Source organism: Saccopteryx leptura, chromosome 1 (assembly GCF_036850995.1).
Source record: "Saccopteryx leptura isolate mSacLep1 chromosome 1, mSacLep1_pri_phased_curated, whole genome shotgun sequence".
Lineage (NCBI taxonomy): Eukaryota > Metazoa > Chordata > Mammalia > Chiroptera > Emballonuridae > Saccopteryx > Saccopteryx leptura.
The window spans coordinates 352,760,645-352,786,406 of NC_089503.1; the positions used below are offsets into that span (position 1 = coordinate 352,760,645).

The 25,762-nt window shown below is 40.1% G+C and overlaps 1 protein-coding gene across 37 annotated transcripts in view; it reads right to left on the bottom strand.

The window, feature by feature from the left end:
• RIMS1 (regulating synaptic membrane exocytosis 1) overlaps nucleotides 1-25,762 on the bottom strand; it is a 469,012-nt gene that overhangs the window by 205,235 nt on the left and 238,015 nt on the right. For 36 of the 37 annotated variants that reach the window (XM_066359079.1, XM_066359077.1, XM_066359044.1 and 33 more), the window contains 2 exons: nucleotides 5,352-5,692; nucleotides 694-1,559 (listed from right to left, as the gene is read on the bottom strand). In XM_066359079.1, the coding sequence (XP_066215176.1) occupies nucleotides 694-1,559; nucleotides 5,352-5,692 (1,207 nt within the window). Of the gene's footprint in view, nucleotides 1-376; nucleotides 390-693; nucleotides 1,560-5,351; nucleotides 5,693-25,762 lie in introns of those variants that run through there. The other variant, XM_066359070.1, reaches the window with a different exon arrangement.

A 25,762-nucleotide genomic window follows, 5' to 3' on the forward strand; every position in this document is an offset into this window, starting at 1 on the left:
TTTTCTCCACATTTATTTAGGTATAATTGACATCCAGCTCTGTATAAATTTGATGTATACCGCACAAAGACTTAACATACCTATAGAAATGATTATCACCACTACAAGTTAACATCCAAGATAAATACAAAAAAAAAGTTGTTTTTCCTTGTGATGTGAACTTTTAGGATATATTCTCTTATCAACTTTCTAACATGGCAAAGAACAATGACAATTATAGTCTTCACATTATACACTACAAGCCACACTTCTAAAGCCAGCGTAGAACCCCGGCTGGGCGGACACGCAGCGCCGAGCCCCGCAGCCGCGCTCCCGACCCGCGCAGACGCAGACGCACCTCGAGCCCCCGCGTCCTCGCGGCCGCCCCGCCCCTCACCTTTCTCGCTGACGCTCTCGCGGCCGCCCCGCCCCTCACCTTTCTCGCTGACGCTCTCGCGGCCGCCCCGCCCCGCCCCTCACCTTTCTCGCTGACGCTCTCGCGGCCGCCCCGCCCCTCACCTTTCTCGCTGACGCTCTCGCGGCCGCCCCGCCCCTCACCTTTCTCGCTGACGCTCTCGCGGCCGCCCCGCCCCTCACCTTTCTCGCTGACGCTCTCGCGGCCGCCCCGCCCCTCACCTTTCTCGCTGACGCTCTCGCGGCCGCCCCGCCCCTCACCTTTCTCGCTGACGCTCTCGCGGCCGCCCCGCCCCTCACCTTTCTCGCTGACGCTCTCGCTCTCCAGCTCCACGTCCTCGCAGCTGGTGTACTCCGGCGTCGACACGCCCTCCTCCTCCGAGCTGCTCACCGACATCTGCCGTTTCTTGCCGCCCCTCTTGGAGCGGTGCGGCTTCGGCGGAGACGGCCGCACGGACTCGGACTGGTCGGAGCTCAGCGAGTCGTTCCGCAGCATGGTCTCCACCTTCTCGCGCTTGGCCTTCCGGATGAGGACGGCCGAGCTGGGGTCCAGGCGGCTCTGCTTCCTGAGGGGCTCCTGGGCTTGGGGCTCCGCGGCCGGGCCGAGGGCCGGCCCATGCCTGGGCGCCGGCGGGCTGTGGTTCGTTAGCGGCTTGGCGCCCGGCGCCCTGGCGTCCGCAGTCCTCTCGGCCGGGTAGGCGCGCGGCGCGTCGGGCGCTGCGGCCCGGGCGGCGGCCGGCGCGCGCTTGGCGGCTCTGCTGTCGGGCGGCGCGGCGGCCGCCTCGGTGCGCGGGAGCGCCACATCGCTGTGGCGCCGCTCGTGCCTCGCGCGGGACACCCGGGCGTGCATGCGCATCTGCTGCTCCTCGGGCGGCGGCTTCACCGGGTACCGCGCCAGGTTCGGGTCGCTGCGGTACCGGGCCTGGTACTCCGCCGCACTCCTCTGCTTCTCGTCGTCCGCCGCTTTGCCATCCTCTCGTTTTTCCGCCACGTCGGGGTAGTCCTGCGAACGCCCTTTCTCCAGCCGCCGGCTTTCCCGCCTTTCTTTCCGCTCCCGTTCGTCCACGGCCCCCTCCCCGGCCTGAACCGAGCCCTTCGCCACGCGTCTCCGCTCGCCCTTCTGGGCTCCTTTGCCATTCTGCTCCGAGAGCCCCGCAGTCTTCTTCCTGGGATATACAAAGGGGCGTCAGGAAAGACAGCAAGGTGTAAAGCCTAATGTGAAGACCAGAATTTCGTATTCTGGATTTGAATCCTTTCAAATAATTACTTACAATTCGATATCTAATTAAAAAGTGACATGAAAAGGAACCGTCTTAAACTTGTATATCTGTTAAGCTTTCTACATTAAGGCTCCTTCGCATTACAATATGTTCGGAAACTTTAGACATTGTTTGCACATTTAAAATCCTCTATAAATTAGATCAAAATCCATCAATAAATTAATTCAATAAAGTTTTATGCTAACCATTGCTTGTGAATCAAACACTAAAGTTGGTTTAGATGAAACTAACATTGGTAATGCCTGATCTGTGGTGGGACAGTGCATAAAGCCTCAACCTGGAACGCTGAGGTCAATTAGGAACCCTAGGCTTGTCTAGTCAATACACATAAGGGAGTTGATGCTTCCTGTTCCTCCCTCTTCTCTCTCTCTCTCTCTCTCTCTCTCTCTCTAAAAATGAATAAATATCTAAAAAAACTGAAACCAATATAGGTAATAATGTTGGGGCAAAAGATAATATGCACACTAATTCAAAACAAAATATACTTAATATATATTTGGACACTGGCTATTGAGAGTCTTTTATTATAACTGAAATTTTGGCCCTGGCCGGTTGGCTCAGCGGTAGAGCGTCGGCGTGGCGTGCGGAAGTCCCGGGTTCGATTTCCGGCCAGGGCACACAGGAGAAGCGCCCATCTGCTTCTCCACCCCCATTGGAGCAGAGGCTCCATTGGAGCAAAGATGGCCCGGGCGCTGGGGATGGCTCCTTAGCCTCTGCCTCAGGCGCTAGAGTGGCTCTGGTCGCGACAGAGTGACGCCCTGGAGGGGCAGAGCATCGCCCCCTGGTGGGCATGCCGGGTGGATCCCGGTTGGGCGCATGCGGGAGTCTGACTGCCTCCCTGTTTCCAGCTTCAGAAAAATACAAAAAAAAAAAGAAAAAAAAAGTACTAAATAGAAATAAAAAAGTACAAAAAAATGAGAAAAAGTGGGGCAGTTTTTAATTGTGGGTTACCAAATTATTAATTGCTAAGAGATGTTATGGCTCAGTTTGAGAAGGAGCTGGTGAAAGGATAAAGCATTTCAGATGGCACAGGAAAGCAAAATGGAAACTTGGAAATTTCTGTTGTAGATGATACTGGTCCCTTGAAGTGAAAGGTATTTTCATCAGAAGGTATACTGCAAGGGTGGCATTAAAATGAGTCTAATATATATTAATCATTATCAAATATAGTTTTCATAAGAGTAATGATTGTACTGCAACATTTAGTAGCTCATTAAGACATCACTGATCTGCTTAGAAGTGTATATAGAGTTATTTATTTTTCCTGAAATTCTGTTCCTGAAAGAATGCTTACTTTGCTGAGTTCATATGAGATTAAAGGAGACACTGTCTTTGAAAATGCTTTATGAAAGCACAGAGTATTATGAAATGAAAGAAGTTCTCCAGTCTCTGATTCTTTGCTTTACTGATTGTTTTTCTCACCTCTACCTTTAATTGTTCCATTTACACTAGCTCCTGATGTGTGTGAAATATGATAGACGGTTCTTTAGTTTAAAACAGACTGCCATTCTTTCAGACTTGCTTCTCTCCCTGAAGTTGTCACCTATCTCTCTCTTTCTTCTCCTAGACTCTCAATGGCCTTGCTGTTTTCTTAAGTATTTATATAATCAACTAGTAATTTGTATAAACAAAAGGGCATTTGCCCCTATCAGTCATCTTCAAATTTCATTTAAATGGTAAAAAATCCTCTCCTGATCCTGATTTTTAATCTTTTTTTCAGTTTTTCACCACATGTCATGAACAGGACTCATATTTTCCCTTTAGAAACTTTATAGCACCATATTATCTTATTGAAAGATACTATTTTTTCTTACCAGTCCCAAACTACAAGTTCAATATATTTTTCACACATAAATTTGTTAGCAAAAGCTATTAATCCTGTCTATTAATTGCAAGTTATCTCTGGTGTCCTTTCTGTCTTCTTTCCACGTAACTTACATGCACTCATTCCTCCTGTAATGTCCTCTCCTACTGCATCTACCTTACAACTCCTGGATATCCTACTAAGCTTACTTCAGAAGGCACTTCCTCTTTCCTGCAGCTCTCAAAGCACTATATGTATTTTCTAGCTTTGATCAAATCAGCCCTCTGGTACAGTTAATTGCTCAGTTGTCTGCCTTCCCTAGGATATTGTGTGGTATCTTCCCTAGAATCTGTGAGTAAAGGGATTGTGTCCTAAATCATCTTTATACCCTCGGTTCCTGGTATAGTGTTTGCTTATAGAAAATTTACAATGACTTGAATAATGGCTGCATTTATTGAATGCCTCCCATGGTTCAGATTCTGAACACATGCTCTCATTTAATCCTTGCTACAACCCTGTAAAATGGGTTGTTACTAGTGTGGTTGGGCCAGAACTGGAATCCAGACCTGTTTAACTCTGAAGTCCTTGCTTTTATTTATGGGCTTTGTTTGAAAAGGGGAGCAAAAGCCTTTCTTGGAGCCAAAAGTAGCCAGACCTACTCTCAACAATAGCCAAGTTCTCCAAACTACCAAGCACACGAAGAAAAGGGCTACCTGCTCCTTAACATTGTCTCTCAGTGCAGAGCATCCTGTCTGGTCATATATACATTGTTTTAATGAATTAATTAATTAAATAAAATAAATTATCTGATCATGTTAGCCCATGCTTAAAATCCTCAGTGACTGTCCATTATTCTAGGATGAAGTCTAGGATAAAGTCTATAAAATTTAACCTGACCAAAGGCCCAATGTGACTTGGGTCCAGATAACCTCATCGCCAACTCACCCTTCCCCCCATCTGATACCCACACTCTAGCCAGCAGGCATCCTCTAGGTTTTCCCACCATCCTTGTTCCTTCAGGCCACATGCCCCTGCATATACATGGAACACCCATCCCACCTTTGCCTCGTTAATTCCTACTCAGTTCCCACAGCGTGAAGGAAATGTCCTCTAAGAAGGCTTTGCTGATCTACCCACACAACCTTCATTGGGTCCGGTGCCCCCATCATATCTCTCAGGGAACACTTTTAATTAAAGGACTAAATCTGTAAATGAATAAGTGGTCTAAAAGCTTTGCTGAATTCAAGGTTTGAAGTTAGTAGCCCAAATGGGTGACTTATTTACATCTGTGCATATTATGACAGAAAAACTTTTCAACAAATGCCTCCAAAGGCACCACACATTCTAGAGATTCACAAAGCACCCCATGCCCATGGCCACCTTCCACGTGGGACCTGAGAAGCACCACTGCCACACATTTTTCTTAATAACCATTAACTTTTTTAAAATGAGTTTACTCTCATCAGCTCAGCATGTGGAAATCCAGTGTTCGATTCCTGGTCAAGGCACACAGGAGAAGCAACCATCTGCTTCTCCATCCCTCCACCTCCTCCTTCTCTCTCTCTCTCTTCCCCTCCCACAGCCATGGCTCAATTGGTTTGAGCAAGTTTGCCCCTGGTGCTGAGGATGGCTCTATGTCCTTGCTTCAGTTGCTAAAATAGCTCAGTTGCCAAGCAACAGAGCAGTGGCCCCAGATGTGCAGCGCATCTCTCATAGGAGGCTTGCCAGGTGGATCCTGGTTGCAGCGCATGTGGGAGTCTGTCTGTCTGCCTCCCTGCCTCTCACTTAATTTAAAAAAAAAAAAAGGAAAATAAGTTTGCTCTCAACATAAGACCTTGCCTTTCCTTTTGCTGACAGGATTAAGGAACTATTACCTCTCTCTTGGAGGTTCACTTCTAGATCTGGAGGCAGCCTGTTTCTGATCTGGCCCCATGGCTTGCTGTGAGGGCTCGGCCCCTTTGCTCCTGTCTGGTTGTGCACTGGGAGGAGCCATGTCCTGGGCAGAGGCAGCTGCTGTGCTCAGAGGAGTCTGAGACCGTGATCTCTCTTGCAGCCGGGCTTTCTTTTCTCTGGGTGCCTCCGAACCAGCACCTGTAGCTGTATCACTTAGGGTTCCATCCTGACTGGGCTGCTGAGGACCACTTCCAAAGAACCACGCCCCAGATTTGGTTAGGATTTCTTGTTGCTTTCGACATAAATTGCATACCCACATAACCTATTTGAAGAAGAGAGAACAATATAAATTTTCTATGGCATTTGTAAATAATTTATTTTCATCACACTAAAATAGCTTTTAAGGAAAAAAAATGGTTGTCATCTTCTTTTTTATCCTTGTAATTTTTTTGTGAAAAATATCCTTGCACAAGTCACAGTCAAGTATATGAAATCATAGTACCTCTGGGTAACCAGAATAGAGTATGTTCTTCACATTCTAATCCCATGATTTCCTTTTACCATATATCCATCACTTTTAATAACTAACCATAAAATTTCATTTAAAATGTTACTAAATGTGCTAAGATGTGTAGTTGATTGATTAGAAAAATATCATACAGAGCTATAAAATGAATATTTATGTACATAAATTTCAATGCCTCAAAGGATTTAGAGGATAGCTTTTCTTTTTCAAAAGACATCCATTATTAAAGCCAATATTAAAATATATTCCTATGGAACAAACAAGCAATAAAAGGTAGGCACAAAAAAAGGTCAAGGTATATATCTTCTCTAGTTTTATCAGTAATAAACTAACCACAAGCTTATTCTATGCTATTGAATATAATTTTCCACACATATATTCACTTACCCTCTAAATCTGGGGCTGTGTTTATTCATATGTGACAATGCTGATCCAGTTCCCCCTAGGAGAGCTATTTTGGAACAGTGATTTAGAAACATATCCACTGATAAATTGTAAGATGTATGACCACTTAAAATCTATGTATCGGCTGTCCTCTTAGTGACACTTAAACAAAATGATGAAGATAATGATAATAGAAATAATGAATAATAGCAGTGCCACCTAGCAGACCAGAGCTAAGAGCTGCCCGCAGCCCCATGAACTCTCTCTTCAAGTATCGCTGGTACCTCTGCTTCTTTGTGGGAAGTTCATCTTGCTGCCTCAGCCGATTCTTTTGAACGCACTTTCATTTTCCTTTGTACTTCAGAAACAACATCCCCAGGAAAAACCTGACTACCACACTAGACCATCATTTTCACAAATACAAATTAGTCAACAATTACTCAAAAGTATCACACAAGGATGAATAAATCCTAAATGTGTTACATGAGAAACAATGAGTAAAAGCTTTATTTGGCAAAATGAAGAAAATATACAACTGAAACATTCAGATGGATCAGAGAAAAATTCTAACTATAGACATAAAATTTGACAAAGGGTAAAATGAGAATAAGAAAAAGAGGAGTAAAGTAATCTATTGCTAATGCAGAAAATACTGCAGATAAACTGCTAAGAATTGTTGCTCTCTGATGAAGGAAACTCAAATGAATTAATACTATGGGGAAAACAAAAACAGAGATATTGGCCAAAAAATGTTCAAGATTGTTAAAGTTTAATTCATTCCTCTACATTTCCTCAGATCATAAAAGGAACTAGGTTTACAAGAGTAGTTAGGCACAATATCTACATACTGTCTTATAATCGATATCAGAGAATTCCCATTTACTAAGATATTAAACAAGATGAACAATGCATTGCATTAACCTATATCAAAATAAAGGACTTGTGGTATCTATTTTCAATTTCCGAATATGGCTATATTATGTTCAATGTATCACATCTCATTATGTTATAAATAAGGTCCTTCACAATTCCTGGGGGATTGTGTATGGACATATCAAAGATTATATCATAGGGGCAATGCCCCAGCGTCATGACTTCCATTCACAGTAATACTGATTGCCCTCTGCCTAGACCCTGGATGGGGACAGGGAATGCCCTTCCTCATTAGGTGCCTCTTTAGCTGACAAGACAGTGATGAGCAGGTTTGAAACCATACTATGTGCAGTAAGTCCTCAATGTTGTTGATGGGTTTTTCAACTTTAAGTGAAACAACATATACCAAATTTACCATAGGCCAAATGATATAAATAAAAGTAAAGTTCCTATGGCATCTCATCAATGTTAAAAGGAAAGAACATTGAAGAAATAGAATTATTCAAGTACCTGCTATTGTTAAGAAAACTGGTATGAAACATTGACTATTTTACATCAACTAAGTAGACATTAAATTTGTATTTATTGCCCTGGCTGGTTTGCTCAATGGTAGAGCATTGGCCTTGCATGCAGATGTCCGGTGTTTGCTTCCTGGTTGGGGCACACAAAATAAGTGACTGCTGCTTCTCCACCCTTCCCCTTCTCCCTAATCTTTCTCTCTCTCCCTCTTTCTCTCTCTGTCTCTCTCTTCCCCTCCTTCAGCCATGGCTCAACTGGAACAAGTTGGCCCCAGGCACTGAGGATGGTTTCATGGCCTCGCCTCAGAAGCTAAACTGTCTAGGTTGCTGAACAATGAAGCAACAACCCCAGATGGCCAGAGCAGCACCCCATAGAAGGCTTCCTGGGTAGATCCTGGTCAGGGCACAGGCAGGAGTTTGTCTCTCTGCCTCCGTCCCCACTTCTCATTTAAGGGGAAAAAAATTGTATTTATTACACTAATTAAAAGCAAAATATTGTTCATGATCTGAATTATCTTTATCTACAAAAATATTAAAGTGTCCTTGGGATAAAACTTTACATTTCCTTTAAAATCATGTAGAAAAACAATAACATTTACAATTAATACAAAAATTCCAAAAGGTAGTTAAACAGAAAGAGGCAGAAAGGAGCCTCTCTGACTAAACAGAGAGCAAAGGAGACAGTTCGCCGTACATCTTTACATTTTCTAGAAATGTCTTGTCTTAATTTCTTCATAGTTTTAAAGTTACTAAGAAGTAATACAGTTATGTATGTTTCAAGATTCCCATTTTGAATTTAGTATTAAGCATTATTACACTTCCCTGGAACTATATAAATAACCCAAAAGCAGGGTGGGGTTAGCTTTTCCTAACTAATATTTTTTTAAAGAACATAAAAAAGACTTCCCTGAGTAGCTCAGTTGGTTAAAGCTTTGTCTCAATACACCAAGATGGTAGGTTCAATCCCTGGTCAGGGCACATATTGCACAAGAATCAACCAAGGAATACATAAATGAGTGAACAACAAGCCAATGTCTCTCTCTCTCTTTTTTCCTCTCTCTCTTTCAAATCAATAATAAAAAGAACATAAGACAATTTAAGACAATTATTTCTACTGAAAAATGTTACTTATTTAACATACATATAAACTTGTTTTAGAGAATGCACTATGCAGGATTATACCCTAAGTACCCTGGAGTCAGTTCCATATTAATCCCAACTAAAGCAGGTCTGTGTAAAAACTTAGCTTAATAATTTACAGATGTTAATCCACAAAATAAATAAAAATTCAAATGAAAAATTATTGTGATGCAAGATGGCTTCTGAAACTCCATGCCATACATCAGAAATATAAAGAATATTTGAAAATGAGATTCTGAACTATTGATCTAACAGTATTTTAATTCTATCTTCCCACTTAATGAATTCTTAAGAAATATATACTATTTTATATAACTCACAGAAATACATTACCAAGAGAAATAAAAATCACAAGGCTTCTTGTTACGCACACACAAATACACACACACACACACACACACACACACACACGTGAAAAGAGAGAAAAAATGTTATTCGGATGGAGGAAGTACTTTATACTTGCCTTCATGTGAAATGTTTATAGAACCAAGAATACAGAACAGAAAAAATGTGCCTTAGATTTAACCTCAATGATATTACTGAGGTGATTCATGACAAAGAGGTACAAAACTCTCACATTAACAATGTCTTGTGCCTGACAAGGTGGTGGCACAGTGGATAGAGCATCAGACTGGAATGCGGAGGACCCAGATTCAAGACCCAGAGGTCGCCAGATTGAGCACAGGCTCATCTGGTTTGAGCAAAGCTCACCATCTTGGACCCAAGGTTGCAGGCTTTAGCAAGGGGTTACTCAGTCTGCTGAAGGCCCACAGTCAAGGCACATATGAGAAAGCAATCAATGAACAACTAAGGCGTTGCAACAAAAAACTGGTGATTGATGCTTCTCATCTCTCTCTGTTCCTGTCTGTCTGTCTCTATCTATCCCTTTCTCTGACTCTCTCTCTGTCTCTGTAAAAAAACCCCACAACCCCCCCCCCAAAAAAAACACAATGTCTTGCTTATAAGAATCAATCTGAAGTATTTGGTATTATAAAGAATATGTAGGGGATGAAGTCAGAGTAATGGTGGAGTGAGAGATACTCCAGATCAGGGGTCCCCAAACTTTTTACACAGGGGCCAGTTCACTGTCCCTCAGACCATTGGAGGGCCAGACTATAAAAAAAACTATGAACAAATCCCTATGCACACTGCACATATCTTATTTTAAAGTAAAGAAACAAAACGGGAACAAATACAATATTTAAAATAAAGAACAAGTAAATTTAAATCAACAAACTGACCAGTATTTCAGCAGAAACTATGGGCCTGCTTTTGGCTAATGGGATGGTCAATGTGCTCCTCTCACTGACCACCAATGAAAGAGATGCCCCTTCCGGAAGTGCGATGGGGGTTGGATAAATGGCCTCAGGGGGCTGCATGCGGCCCATGGGCTGTAGTTTGGGGACCCCTGCTCCAGATCTTTCCCCTTGAAATCTCAAACAAATTGAACAACTATAATGCAGTGAAGGAACCCCAGCTAGGCTTGCAGGTGTGCCTGAAAGATCTATGCACTGAATGTACTAAAGGTGGGACAGAGTGAGAGGGGGACGGAACATAAAACACATTCGCAGTCAGTTATGAAGGGAAGACCAACACAGAGTAACTGGGTTTTCTTTTTTTTCTCTGCTAGACTACGGGAAGAAGGAAAGCTCAGGCTGCTTGGGTTTTGTCTGAGGGGTACAGTGAAGGAACCCTGGAGTGACTACATCTCCTTCTGTCAGGAGGAGCAGTGAGAAAGAGGGGCAGAGGGGAGATAAACCAAAGGGGAGATAAACCAAAGCAGTCAGAGTGCGAAGACACAGGCAGTTTTCCCGCAGTCTGCCTGCAGCCTGCACCCGACAGAGACAGAGAAAGATAAAGTGCAGCCCCCGGCCTCTCAGATCCCTCCTCCCTTACCTTGCTGTATGAAGATTGGCAGAGACAAACCCCACAGCTAGCTCTCCAGAGCCACTCTCTCCCCTGAAGAACTGAGGTGCTCCACATCCAGTCTCCAGGTCTGTTGAGACATGGGGAGGAGCACCTGGAGACCTGAGATCACCACTGCTAGAGCCATAAACATGTAAAACTTAAGCCAAAAAGCCAAATCTGTAAAGCCTCACAACACACGCCACCCACCAACACAATTGTGGCCCCACCTACAGCATTGTGACAGCAATATCTCAGTAAAAGAAAGCCCAGGAATTTCACAGAGCTAAAAATTATAATACAGAAACACTTACTGTAAAAAAAAAATAATAATTTCTTAAAACCAAAAAAAATTTCTTTCTTTTCTCATTTTTTCTTCTTATTCTTTTTACTCATTTTCTCTTTTGAGTTTCATTTCCTTTAATTGTTTTATTTCTTATTCTTATTTTTTTGTTGGTGTTTTGTTTGTTTTGAGGTGTTTTATTTTTGGTTTTTGAACTTATTCTGTGGTTTTTCTTTTTTTACTTGTTTTTGGAGAACTTGACACACCATGGACACCTTTAGATCAATCATCCAAACAGAAAATCAATCAATAAATATTGGTCTTAAATGACACACTAGACCAAATGGACATATAGAGATTTACAGGACATTTCATTCCAAAACATCAGAGTATACATTTTTCTCCAGTGTACATGAAACTTTCTCAAGAATAGACCATATGCTGGGCCACAAAACTAACACCAACAAATTCGGAAAGACTGAAATTATACCAAGCATATTTTCTGACCATAAGACTTTGAAATTAGAATTCAACTCCAAAATTGAAGTAAAAAAAAACCCAAAATTGTGGAAATTAAGCAACATACTTCTAAAAAATGACTTCATCAGAAAAGAAATAAACACAAAAATCAAAAGATAAATAAAGACAAATGAAAATGACAATATGACATATCAAAAGTTTTGAGATGCAACAAAAGCAGTAATAAGAGGTAAGTTTATATCATTACATGCTTATATCAAGAAAAAAGACATATCAAGTAAACAACCTGATATCACACCTTAAGGAACTAGAAGAGGAAGAACAAAGGCAACCGAAAGTCAACAGAAGAAAGGTAATAGTAAAATATTAGAGCAGAATTAAATAAAGAACAAAAGAACTATAAAAAATTAAATACAAGAAGGAGCTGGTTCTTTGAAAAGATCACAAAATTAACAAACCCTTGGCTAGAATCACTAAGGAAAAAAGAGAAAGGACTCAAACAAAATCTGAAATGAAAGAGGAGAAATTACTACAGACATTATAGATATACAAAGGATCAGAGAAGATACTATGAAAGATTATATGCCAACAAATTTAACAATCTGGAATAAATAGGTAAGTTCTTAGAACTACACAATCTTCCTAGACTGACTGAGTAATGAAGAAGTGGAAAACCAAAACTGACTCATAACAGGGAGGAAATAGAAACAACTATCCAAAACCTCTCCCCAAATAAAAGTCTAGGACCAAATGGCTACACTAGTGAATTCTACCAAACATTCAAAAAAGATTTGGTGCCTATCCTTCTCAAAATCTTCCAAAAAATAAAAGAAGAAGCAATATTCCCTAAGATATTTTATGAAGTAAACATAACCCTCCTATCAAAACCTGGAAAGAACAACATAAAAAATAAAACTACACACCAATATCTCAAATGAATACAGATGCAAAAATCCTAAACAAAATAATAGTAAATAGAATACAACAAAATATAAGAAAATAATACATCATGATTATTCCAGGAGCATATGGATGGTACAACATACATAATTTGATTGAGGTAATGTACCACATCAACAAAACAAAGAACAAAAATCATATGATCCTATCAATAGAAGCAGAGGAAGCATTTAATTAGATACAACATCCCTTTATGTATAAAATACTCAATAAAATGGGTATAGAAGGAGAGTAACTCAACATAATAAAGACCACATATGCCATACCACCAGTTCATATAATAAATAGTAAAAAAATAAAATAAAAATTTTAAAAATGAAAGCTTTCCCTTTAAAATCAGGAAGAAGATAAGGTTGTTCACTTTCTCCACTCTTATTCAACATAGTTATGCAAGTTTTAGTGAGAGAAATCAGGCAAGAGAAAGAAATAAAAGGCATCCATATTGGAAAAAAGAAGTAAAGGTATCACTTTTTGCAGATGACATGATCCTCTACATAGAAAACCCCAAATACTCCATCAAAGAACTATTAAAAACAATAAACCCAAACTATAAAATCACAAGATACAAAATTAATATATATAGAAAAATCTAATCCTTTCCTATTCATCAATGATAAAACAAGAAAATAAAAAAAATTCTTTTACAATTGTAGCAACAACAGAAATATAAAATACCTAGGAATAAACTTTACAAATGACGTGAAGAACCTATATACTAAAACCTATGAAGCATTTTTAAAAGAAATTAAAAAAAGACACAATGAAATAGAAAAATATTCCATGTTCTAGATTGAAAGAATCAACATAGTTAAAATGGTCACATTACCCAAAGCAATATACATTTTTAATGCAATCCCCATTAAAACCCCAATGTCATATTTTAAAGAAATAAAATATTTCCAGGTGTGTATGGAATCATAAAAAACCCTGAATAGCCAAAGGAATCCTGAGGAAAAGAAATAAAGCCAGAAAATCACATTACCTGAAATCAAATTATACTATAGAGCCTCAATAATCAAAACAACATGGTATTGGCAGAAAAACAGATATACAGACCAATGGAACAGAATTGAGAGCCTAGAAATAAAATGACATATATATGGACTGCTGGGCAGATAAAATATATTATGCTCACTTTGCACTGCCCACGTGGAAGCCCGTCACCCAGGTGATGATATTAGTTGCCCTTATGCTTGGAATGGGCATAATTATATTAATGTGTGTTGGGGGCGGTCTGTGGGCAGGCAGAATCCTTGTAGCCTAGGGCTTGGTTTTAGGACTAAGCCTTTCCCACCCTTTTTGATGTAGGGTGGTGCACTCTCATGAGGAATCCCAACATGCCTCAGATAAGTGACTTTGTATCAGAGGCTTCCTTATTTGTGTATGGATTAAAGGTTTTTGTTTCTACACTATAAAATGGGGGCAGACTGGGAGTTTGCTTTCTCTCAGTTCCAGAGATTAGCATTAGAGGAGAGAGCAGGGAGGAGAGCAGAGAAAGGCCATGTGGAGGAGGCTAAAAAGGCAGGCAAGATGGCAGAAGGCTGAAGGAGAAGTCAGTTTGTGCAGTTTGTTCAGAGAGAAGGAGATGGGGAACAAAGGTGAATGGGGCTGGTGAGCTAGAAACTTTGATTCTAGGAAACTCGGATAAGTCAGTAGCTTTATGAGCACTGAATGAGTGGGTTTTGGAGTCCAGTGTGTCTTTTTACTTGCCCACCGGTGCAAGCTAGGATTAATGATGATGGCCGACCAGTTCTTGGCTCCATTGTTTCATTACAGACTATCCGAATCCAATGTGAACCTGCATGGGCCAGGCTGCTTCAACAAAGAAGCCAAAAAACACACACAATGGAGAAAAGAAAGCCTCTTCAAAAAGTGGAGCTTGGAAGATTGGAAAGCCACATGCAATAGAATGAAACTTGACTACAGTTTGTCCCCCTGCACAAAAATTAATTCAAAGTGGATTAAAGACCTAAATATAAGATCTGAAACACTAAGTTATATAGAATAACATAGGTACTAAACTAATGGACCTTTGCCATAGAGAACAATTTATGAATTTGACGGTAAAGGCAAGAATAAATGAATGGGATAATATCAAACTAAAAAGCTTCTGCACAGCAAAGGAAACTGACAACAAAACAAATAGGCAGCCAACTAACTGGGAGATGATATTTGCAAACAGCTGTGGAGGCCACACCCTACTGAGGGCTGTAAAAGAAAGTCCATCATTCTTGGGTGGAGCAGTCCCTCTGTGCAGCATCAGCCTGGGGGGAAAGCAAGTGCCCCACTCTAGAGAATCTCTCTTGCACCACCCTGTGAAGAGTGGACTGTTCTGAGAAGATAGCCGGGAAGCAGGAAGTACATCAGTGACTCAGTTTTCTGGTATTGAGGGTAAAGATTCCCTTATCCACACTCCCAAGACTATGACTAGTGCTTCTGTCTCATGGGAGATTCAATATAAACTGTCCAGACTGCAGGCAGACCACATCTCTGGGTCTTAGAGGCCACACCCATTGGACTCTTGGAGGCCACACCCTACTGAGGGCTGTGAGAAAAGTCTGGACAGACACCTGAGGCTGAGGTAGAGCCACACCCACCACCCTTCCTAATTCCTGAATTGCCCCAGGCTCTAGACTCTCACAGAGGTTTTTCCCAGTGGCTGAACCCAACTAGCAGCCAGCAGACAGAGGCTACAGGAGGCAGGTCTCAGGAAACCTTGGTCTTTTGCTGCCCTTCCCCCAGGCCCAGTGTTGGTAAAAGCCAGCTAAGGTGTGAGGCTCTGTATTTCCCTGTATAACTGGACCCCACAAAGGCAGCCTCGGTGCAATTGGCTTGCTTTTTTAAAATTTTTATTTATTGTGTTTACATAGATTCAAATGTCCCACTGAATATAACACCTTCACCCTCCACCCCATGTCCCCCATTATACCTCCCTTGACCTCTTCCCCCTAATTACCTCCCTCTTTCCCTCTGGGATTTGCTGTCCTGTTATCTGTATCTATGTGTTATATATATATGATTTCACTAATCCCCTCACCTTCTCTGATCTAGTCCCTTCATCCCCCTTCCCTCTGACTGCTGTCCCTCTGGTCCCTGTGACCCCACTTCTGCCTCTATTCCATTCCTCAGTTCATTTTGCTTGTTAGATCTGCTTTCTGTGATCAGCACCGGCACAGTAGCTCATTCGACTTGAACAGGGTGGAGCTGCACACTCAGCCACCCCGGGTGCTGGATATTCTGCCCCACTGGACTAGGTTTTTCAGGATGAAGAAAGAGATGCTTGGAGTATGGACATTTAAGGTGTTGGTCTCCGCGAGCCTATGGCTGGGTCCAGTCGAGGGGCTTAGCCACTTTCTGGGAGGCACAGTTAGCCCCAGAGGAGGACTCTCTCAATCTTCCTACCTGACACCAGGGGCTCACCAGCTGGAAGAACTTCTGCAGAGAGGACTGTCAGCCCAACCTCATCTGAACCTGCTTCTCACTTCAATGGGGAGAAATAGAATTGGAGTATCCAGCAGTGTCTGAGGGATTAGGCTCTGAAGTAGGGGCTACTTTCCCCATATGAGCTCCTGACCAAAAGAACCCTGAAGTAGAGGTTCCCATTTACACTGTATTCCAAACATCAGCTGCCCTAAACCATCAAGGGCAGCAATCTGAGACAGGTTGGTGGGGGGAGGCCAATTTGAGCCCACACTACAGTCTTTCTAAAGAAGACTCTGTGAGAAGACAACACAGCTGTAAGAAGAGGTGGAGTAGCTGAAAAGTGGAGGGAAATCTTACAGAACTTGGAGTTTTATGGAGCTGCTGTCATCTCTAAACAGGAAGAAGCTGATCCTTATACACAAGTCAGCTCCTCCCACACTATCCAGGCACAGGAAACACAAACACAAACAATAAACAGAGCAGTAGCTCCAGATAGGTAGCCCACGGCAGGTTACAAACAACGGCTGACACCAAACCAAAAAGACCCAGAAACCACAAAACCAGCTGTGGGTGGCTGACAGTATCAACACTAGACTCAGCTAGCTACACAAAAGCACACCCACAGGAGGAGTCCAGCAGGTACCAGACACTGCAGAGAAAAAATACATCCAACAAGACAGACACTGTACAGTGTCTAATACACATAATCAAGGTTGGCCCTTAGAGCCAGCCTGCCTGAAGAAATAACTACACCCACAAAAGGACCAACTGCATTTAATATTCACATACAACAGGAGGGTAAATATTACCCTCAAGAAGCATTCTTAGAACAAGAAACTCAAGTGGCCTGGAGATCAGTACCACAAAGCCCATTTTCCTCATAAAGAAACCACAACAAATTTCAAAGTCCAACAGTGCTACCTAATTCACAGACAAAATGGGCAAAGATATATGACCCAATAGAATCAATAAGAGAAATTCCCAGAAAAAAAACTAAATGAAATGGAAGTACTCAAACTACTAGATGCAGAGTTTAAAATAATGGTTACGATGATACTCGAAGATCTTAGAGCAACAATGAATGATCACAATGAGAATTTAAATAGATAGCAAGCATCAAAAAGGACATTGAAATCATAAAAAGAACCAGTGGGAAATGACAAATATAATATCAGAAATGAAGACTGCACTAGAAGGAATCAACAACAGGCTGGATGGAGCAGAGGACTGAAGCAGCAATTTACAGGACAAGATAAACATAAGCACAGAAGCAGAGCTGCAAAAAGATGAGGGGCTCAAAAAGACAGAGGAAACTCTAAGAGACCTCTGTGACAACATGAAGAGAAACAACATCCATATCATAGAGGTTCCTGAAGAAGAAGAGAACAAACAAGGGATACAGAACCTGTTTGAAGAAATCAGAGCTGAAAATTTCCCTAAATTGATGAAGGAAAAAGTCACACAAGAACAAGAAGCACAGAGAGTCCCATTAAAATGAACCCAAGGAGGTCTACACCAAGACACATAATTAAAATGCCAAAGTTAAGAGTCAATGAAAGAATACTAAAAGCTGCAAGAGAAAAGAAGTTAATTTCTTACAGAGGAGCTCCCATAAGAATGATATCTGACTTCTCAGCAAAACACTCAGGCCAGAAGGGAGTTGTGAGAAACATTCAAAGTGATGCAAAACAAGAACGTACAACCAAGACTATTTTATCCAACAAGGCTATCACTTAAAATTGAAGGAGAAATAAAAAGCTTCTCAGACAAAAAAAGACTCAAGGAATTCGTTACAACCCAACCAGTACTTGCAAGAAACCAATATGGTCTTGAACTGTTTCCCTATTTCATGTTCCTATTCAGGGCCTCTACAAATGTTCTCCACTATTGCAACAACAAAAAATAAATAAATTACATAGTAATAAATTTAACCAAGGAGGTAGAAGACTTGTACTCAGAAAATTATAAGACATTGAAAAAAAGAAATCAAGAAAGATACAAACAAGTGGAAGCATATATTGTGTTCATGGATAGAAAGAGTAAACATGATCATAATGTCTATACTACCCAAAGCAGTATATAGTCTATAGATTCACTGCCATCCCTATTAAAATACCAATGGCATACTTCACAAATCTAGAACAAATATTCCAAAAACTTATATGAAACCAAAAAAAAAATAAAAAAAAAACAAAAACCCCAACCCAAATAGCCTCAGCAATCCTGAAAATGAAGAAGAAAGTGGGTGATATCACACATTCTGATATCAAGTTATACTGCAAGGCCACTGTAATCAAAACAGCTTGGTATTTTCATAAGAACAGGCAGGCATACAGATCAATGAAACAAAACAGAACTCAGAAATAAACCCCATGCCTTTATGGTCAATTGATATTTGACAAAGGAGGCAAGAGTATACAATGGAGTAAAGACAGTGTCTTTAATAAATGGTGTTAGAAAAATTGGAAAAGTACATGCAAAAAAATGAAACTAGACCAGCAACTTACACCATTCTTAAAAACAAACTCAAATGGATAAGAGATTTAAATGTAAGACGCAAAATCATAAAAATCTTGGAAGAAAACATAGGCAGTAAAGTCTCCGATATCTCTCATAGTAATATTTTCTGCCAATATATCTCCACAGGCAAGTGAAATAAAGGACAAAATAAAGAAATGGAACTATATAAAACTAAAAAGTTTTTGAATAGCAAAATACACCATTAACAAAATAAAAAGACAATGTTCACAATGGGAGAACATATTCTCTGATACCACAATTTATTAAGAATTTTTAAAAATCAACACCAGGAAGGTAAACAATCCAATTAAAAAATGGGTAAAGAAACTGAATAAACACTTCTCCAAAAATGATATACAGATGGCCAATAAGCATATGAAAAAAAAATGTTCAACCTCACTAATCATCAGAAAAATGCAAATTAAAACCACAGGAGATAACCACCTCACACCTGTCAGAATGGCATTCATTAACAATTCAATATATAACAAGTGCTGGCAAGGGTATGAAGAAAGGGGAACCCTCCTGCACTGCTGGTGGGAATGTAGACTGGTGCAGCCACTGTGGAAAACAGTATGGAGATTCCTCAAAAAATTAAAAATGGAACTGCCGTTTGACCCAGCTATTCCACTTTTATGAATATGTCCTAAAAATCCCAATAACAATGATTCAAAAGAAGATATGCACCCCCATGTTTATGGCAGCATCGTTTACAATAGCCAAGATCTGAAAACAGCCCAAGTGTCCATCAGTGGAAGAATAGATTAAAAAAGCAGTGGTACATATACACAGTGGAACACTACGTGGCTATGAAAAAAGAGAAATCTTACCTTTTGTGACGGCATGGATGGGCCTAGAGATTATTATGCTAAGTGAAATAAGCCAGGCAGAGAAAGGCAAATATCATATGATCTCACTTATATGTGAAATCTAATGAACAAAGTGAACTGAGGAACAGAATAGAGGCAGAGGTGGGGTTACAGGGAGCAGAGGGACAACTGTCAGAGTGAAAGGGGGATGATGGGGTGGGATCAGAGAAGGTGAGGAGATGAGTAAAAGTATATACACAGAACACATAGATACAGATAATAGGACAGCAAATCCCAAAGGGAAGGTGGGAAGGATTCAGGGCAAAGGAGGCAAAGGGAGTGTAATGGGAGGCACATTGTTGGGAGGAAGGGTATTATATTGAGTAGGACACTTAAATTTATGTTAACAATAAATTTAAAAATTAGTAAAAAATAATTTTAAAAATATAAGAAAAATATAGACAAAAGAATTCAAATTCAGGCTCTAGCCTTTTGGCTCAGTGGTGGAGCTTTAATCTGGCATGTGGAAGCCCCTGGTTTGATTCCCAGTCAGGGCACACAGGAAGAGCAACCAATCTGTATGCATCTCTACCCTTTCCCCCTTCTCTCTCTCTCTCTCTCTCTCTCTCTCTCTTTCCCGTCCCACAAGCATGGCTCTAACGGTTTGAGCAAGTTGTCCCAGGTGCTGAGGATGGCTCCACTACCTCACCTCATGTGCTGAAATAGCTCAGTTGCAGAGCAATGGAGCAGTGGCCCCGGATGGGGAGAGCACTGCCCTGTAGGAGGCTGGATGGGTGGATCCTGGTCAGGGCCCATGCAGGAGTCTCTCTGCCTCCCCACCTCTCACTTAATAAAAAATAAAATAAAAATCAATAATTTAAATTCATAGTTAAAAGACAACATGAATATTCCAGAACCAGCTGGAATAACTTCACTGGAAAATTACTTTAAACATTTTAAACATGTTTAAAGAGTAAAAATCATACAAACCTTACATAAACTTTCTTTTATTAAGAGAATAAGAGGAACTACTTCCACTTCTAAACTCATTTTATCAAGTCAGTATTCCCCTAATGCTAAAATCTCTATAAAAAGAACTCTGTTAAAATAAAATAGTAAAATAAAATAATAAAATAAAATAAAACTCTGTCCCTTTTACAAATATTATTTATACACCAATAAATTAGACAGCATAGTAGAAATGGATAAATTGTTAGAAACATACAACCTTCCCAGACTGAATACTGAAGAAATAGAACATATGAACAGATTAATTACTAGTGAGTAGATTGACTCAATAATCAAAAAACTTCCAATAAAAGTCCACAGCTAGAGAGCTTCCCTGATAAATTACAACAAATATTCAAAGAAATTTAATACTAATCCTTAAACCCTTCCAAAGAGTAGAAGAGTATAAAACACTTCCAAACACATCTTAGAATAGCAGCATTACCTTGACACCAAATTCAAACTAGGCATTGAAAAGAAATAAAATGAAATTACAAGCCAATATTTCTGATGAACATGGGTATAAAAATTTTCAATGAAATACTAGCAAACTGATTTCTGTCATCATACATTAAAATGATCACACACCATGATCAAGTGGGATTTATTCTAGGGATGCAAAGATGATTCAACAACCACAAATCAGTGAGTATAGTATACCACACTAACCAAATGACAGATAAAAATCATATGATAATCCCAATATATGCAGAAAAACATTTTACAAAATTCAACATATGTCAAAAACTCCCAAAAGAGTAGGTATAGTGAGAACTTACCTCAACATAATAAAAACCATATTTGACAAACCCACAGCTAACATCCATCATACTTAACGGTGAAAAGGTTGCCTTATAAACTAAAAAAGAAACAGGACCAACTCCACATACCAGTTGTCTAAAATGTCTTTCTTCCTTCAAGATACTATTGCCAATTAGATCCCTTAAAAAAAAGTATATATCTTTCTAATTCTAGTTTTGAGCTAAACATTACACTCATGAGCACTTTATGACTCTACATGCTAGAAAGAAATTGAAACAGCTTTTATTTAAGAAAGATGACAGAAAACATATCAATAGAAACACCAATCACCGTTAAACTGTATTGTGGACATCAATTTATCCACTTACAAACCAACATACCACAATGAATAAACATTGTCATGAAAGAACTTGAAAAAATAGCTTGCTTAATAATAGTATCATGGAGAAAGTTTTTAGCGTAAATTCTCCTATTTCTAACAAATTAACATTGGCCTAGTTTTCAGCATGTACTTTATCCCATCCTTAACTCCTTACATATTATTGCTGATGCCAATGTTTACCAAAAAGGTCATCTATTTTTAAGGTTTTGTAAAATTTTTGTCAAGTGTTCTCCTGCTGTTTATTTCACACCTGCTAACATAATCCTTCCTCTTGGTGCTCTTTTCAGGTTCCTTAGAAATGATATTATAACATAGCAGAAACACCTGTCATGCAAGATGATTCCTGCTTAATTTTAGGCTGGAGTTAACCAGATTTCTGTATACATAGTGGCAAAATGTTATTTGGCACTGGTTTCACACTGAGAAAAGTCAGCAACTACTCATAAAAAATAATCTTTTCCTTATTATTATATCTGACTCAGAGATAAGTTCTGATAAATTTTTGAAATAAATACAAATGGTCATCTACTTTTGTCAGAAAATAAAAAGATTTTAAATTACGGATGAGGATACATGGTCTACCCTGATAAAAAAAAAAAAAAAGAACCTATTATTTTTATTGTTCTACTACTTTCTGTGAGAATATCACTTTAAAATAACAAAATATCTCAGATTTTGTTCCAAGAAGAAACAAACATGTTTTCATTTAAAGTGGTGTAGTCTTTAGAGTTAGGCAAAGCTGATTGACTGCTTTGTGAAGTACAGTAAGTCAATCAGCTAACCTTTCTAGCTTAAGTTTCCTCCTCTGTAAAGTAAGGACAATAATACTTGCTATGTTTATTTATTATATTTTGGCTGAATGATATAACTTATATAAAGTGGCTAGAACATGCTTGATATTTAGAGGGAGATTGAATTAATTTCCCCTCACACAGTCAGTTTACAAATTTTAAAATAGTGATCTCTTCTAAGACAAACCAATTTAATACCCATAAAGGCAAATGCAGAATTTCATAATTGGTTTGAAAGCATGATAAAAAGTATTTTATCAAAAAATGCATATAATAAATATTTTTACTACCAGAATATTAGACCTAATTTTTTTTGGTTTTGTTTTTTTGTTTGTTTGTTTTTTGTATTTTTCTGAAGCTGGAAATGGGGAGAGACAGTCAGACAGACTCCCGCATGCGCCCGACCGGGATCCACCCGGCACGCCCACCAGGGGGCGATGCTCTGCCCACCAGGGGGCGATGCTCTGCGCCTCCGGGGCGTCGCTCTGTTGCGACCAGAGCCACTCTAGCGCCTAGGGCAGTGACCAAGGAGCCATCCCCAGCGCCCGGGCCATCTTTGCTCCAATGGAGCCTCGGCTGCAGGAGGGGAAGAGAGAGGCAGAGAGGAAGGAGAGGGGGAGGGGTGGAGAAGCAGATGGGCGTTTCTCCTGTGTGCCCTGGCTGGGAATCGAACCCGGGACCTCTGCACGCCAGGCCGACGCTCTACCACTGAGCCAACCGGCCAGGGCCTACCAGGGGTCTCAAACTCGCGGCCCACGGGCCGCATGCGGCCCGCCGAACAATTTTGTGTGGCCGGCCCGCGGGCCGAGAGTTTGAGACCCCTGGCCTAGACCTAATTTAATACCCATCACTTCCCGGGAAAGGAAACTGCATTTAAATTACATGCCCACCATGACACATGTGGTTAACAGCTCAACTGAAGTTTGAGCAAACCACTTTAAAGTTAGAGATTTATCCTTTTTTTATTACCAGTGTTCTTTGTGCTAACACTTCTCTACTAAGCACATTAAATTCTGCAAAACATTTAATTAAAATACAACAGCAGACCCTGGCCAGTTTGCTCAGTGGATAGAGCATCGGTCCATTGTGCGGATGTCCTGGGTTCAATCCCCAGTCAGGGCAAACAAAAGAAGCGACCATCTGCTTCTTTCCCCCTCCTTCTCCTCCTTCTCTCCTTCTTCCCCTCCCGCAGTCAGTGACTCTGTTGGTCTGAGCGTGGGCCCCAGACAGGAGTTGTCGGGTGGATCCCAGTTGGGGCGCATGTGGGTGTCTGCTTTATCTCCACTTCTCTAACTTAATAAAATAAAATACAACACTAAGGATTTTTTTTTCATTATTCTTAAATGCTTAGTTAAAAAATTAGTATGTCACTATTTACTTTTCTATGGGTAATTCAAATTGTGGGGGGAAATTTAAGTAACTTTATAAAATGTCAACCTGTGACAAAAAAATAACTAGGACTCTCTTCACTCTCCTTCGTTCAAAGGAAAGTTTTACTCTTACAAATACTAAGCATACTGTCCACCATTCAACACTATCATTCGTTGGAAAAATGTATCTTAGCCTCTTTAAAATGCAGCTTTTAATTTACTAAGTGTAACAATAATGGTGTGTAAGACCTACCAGTCAATGACTTATATACTCAGCTTGGAGTATATTTAAACCTTTTGGGGCGAGGGAATTAGGAAAATTAATACCATAGAAAGAAAGCCACTTTGGAGCTATCCTCTATTGAAAGCATGTTGATGGCCACCAAGCACAGCTTCCTTGCACTGTATCATTGGGACTGGGGAAGGGTTAGCATTTTATTAACATCATTCCTGGCAGAGAGCTCTTAGACCACATCACTTCTCAGTAAATCTCTATCTAAACTCCATAACTGTGCTGCTCAATGGTTAGCTTTCCAACTGCTTCAAATACTTAGTTAAATTCTTTAATATTGAAAACATCGGTGAGAAATGATCTGCTCGCAGAGAATGCAGAATGGTCTATCGAAATATTGTTGACGATATTGGAATTCACATCCACCCAAGAACACAAGATATGTAACTTTTCGCTCATTAATTGAGCAGATTAGTCAATTATCAAGTTTTCTGCCCATCTGAGGATGGAATAGGAATATCACCACCCTAAGGAATGATTCTTCCCTCCTTATCCCCAAATTTCTTCTTACCCCCTATAACCTTGGGAGGACTACTCACTTTTACTGAAAAGTAGATCTTTTCATGTATATCACAATAGGAAAATAGTTACATGTATATACTTTATACATATTGCTATCTCTTAAGGACAGAGGTAAAAACATGAACTAAGATGGTCACTTAAATTTGATAACCTGGAGATGGGAAATGCAACTCTAGAAGCCTTGAGTCCTGATCTGAACATCTCTGGGCTGTGAGAGGTCTGACAGCACTGATACATGTAACAGGTGTCTGCCTTCCTGCGGGAGAAATGAGGGTGCCTTTTCTTCACCGAATCAAACAAAATAAAAATAACCAGTGTAAGGAGCCTAAGGTTTTAAGTTGTAAATATAATAATCACACCAGGTAGAAATATTAAACCATAATATATCATATATGTAAAAGGGATATTTCCTCCATCACTTTGTAACTTCTGCCACTCATATCATAAAATATTCTTTAAAAATTCTAAGTGTGCTGAAATACCTTAAACTGATTTATCTAAATATCCTCACTACAGACTGTTCTGTGTCTGTTTATGCATGTTATCTCCATTGTTTCCTATTTCATTCTCTTACTATTGTACTAAGCACATAGGGTTACACATAAATTAGAACAATAGTGTTTCTTGTTTGGAATAATAAGTTTAAGAACAATGATGTAAAATAAAGAAAAAAATTTAAGGAAAATGTTTGAGTGTTAAAGTGATATTTTTCCATCAAAAGGAAATGTTGCAGTAAAAAAAAATCATTACTGTTTATTGTAGATCAGTCTTTAGAACCATTTGTTAAACCAATATAGCTCCGCTTGGTCACAAATTAGCTACCCATAAGAACGAGGCATGTTTTTCTCTAGTGTAGTACAAAGGAGGGAGTTGTCCCTTGTCTGTTTGAACTGAAGCTATGGCTATCCCACAGCGTTCAACACAAAATAACTAACCTGTTGTTTCCTTCACCACTATCCATGGGACCCCTGAAAACACCCTTCAAACTTTTTATGAAGGTCTTTAATTGAGTTTAAGTTCATACTTGTGTAGATAATTTGAAGAATGCAACTAAAAACATGTTCTGCCTGACCAGGAGGTGGCGCAGTGGACAGAGCATCGGACTGGGATGAGGAGGACCCAGGTTCGAGACCCCGAGGTCGCCAGCTTGAGCACGGGCTCATCTGGTTCGAGCAAAAAGCTCACCAGCTTGGACCCAAGGTCGCTGGCTCGAGCAAAGGGTTACTAGGTCTGCTGAAGGCCCACAGTCAGGACACATATGAGAAAGCAATCAATGAACAACTAAGGTGTCGCAACAAGAAACTGATGATTGATGCTTCTCATCTCTCTCTGTTCCTGTCTGTCTGTCCCTATCTAACCCTCTCTCTGACTCTTGTTCTATCTCTGAAAAAAATTAAAAATAAATAATTAAATATATAAAAAGATGCTCTTATAAAAACAAACA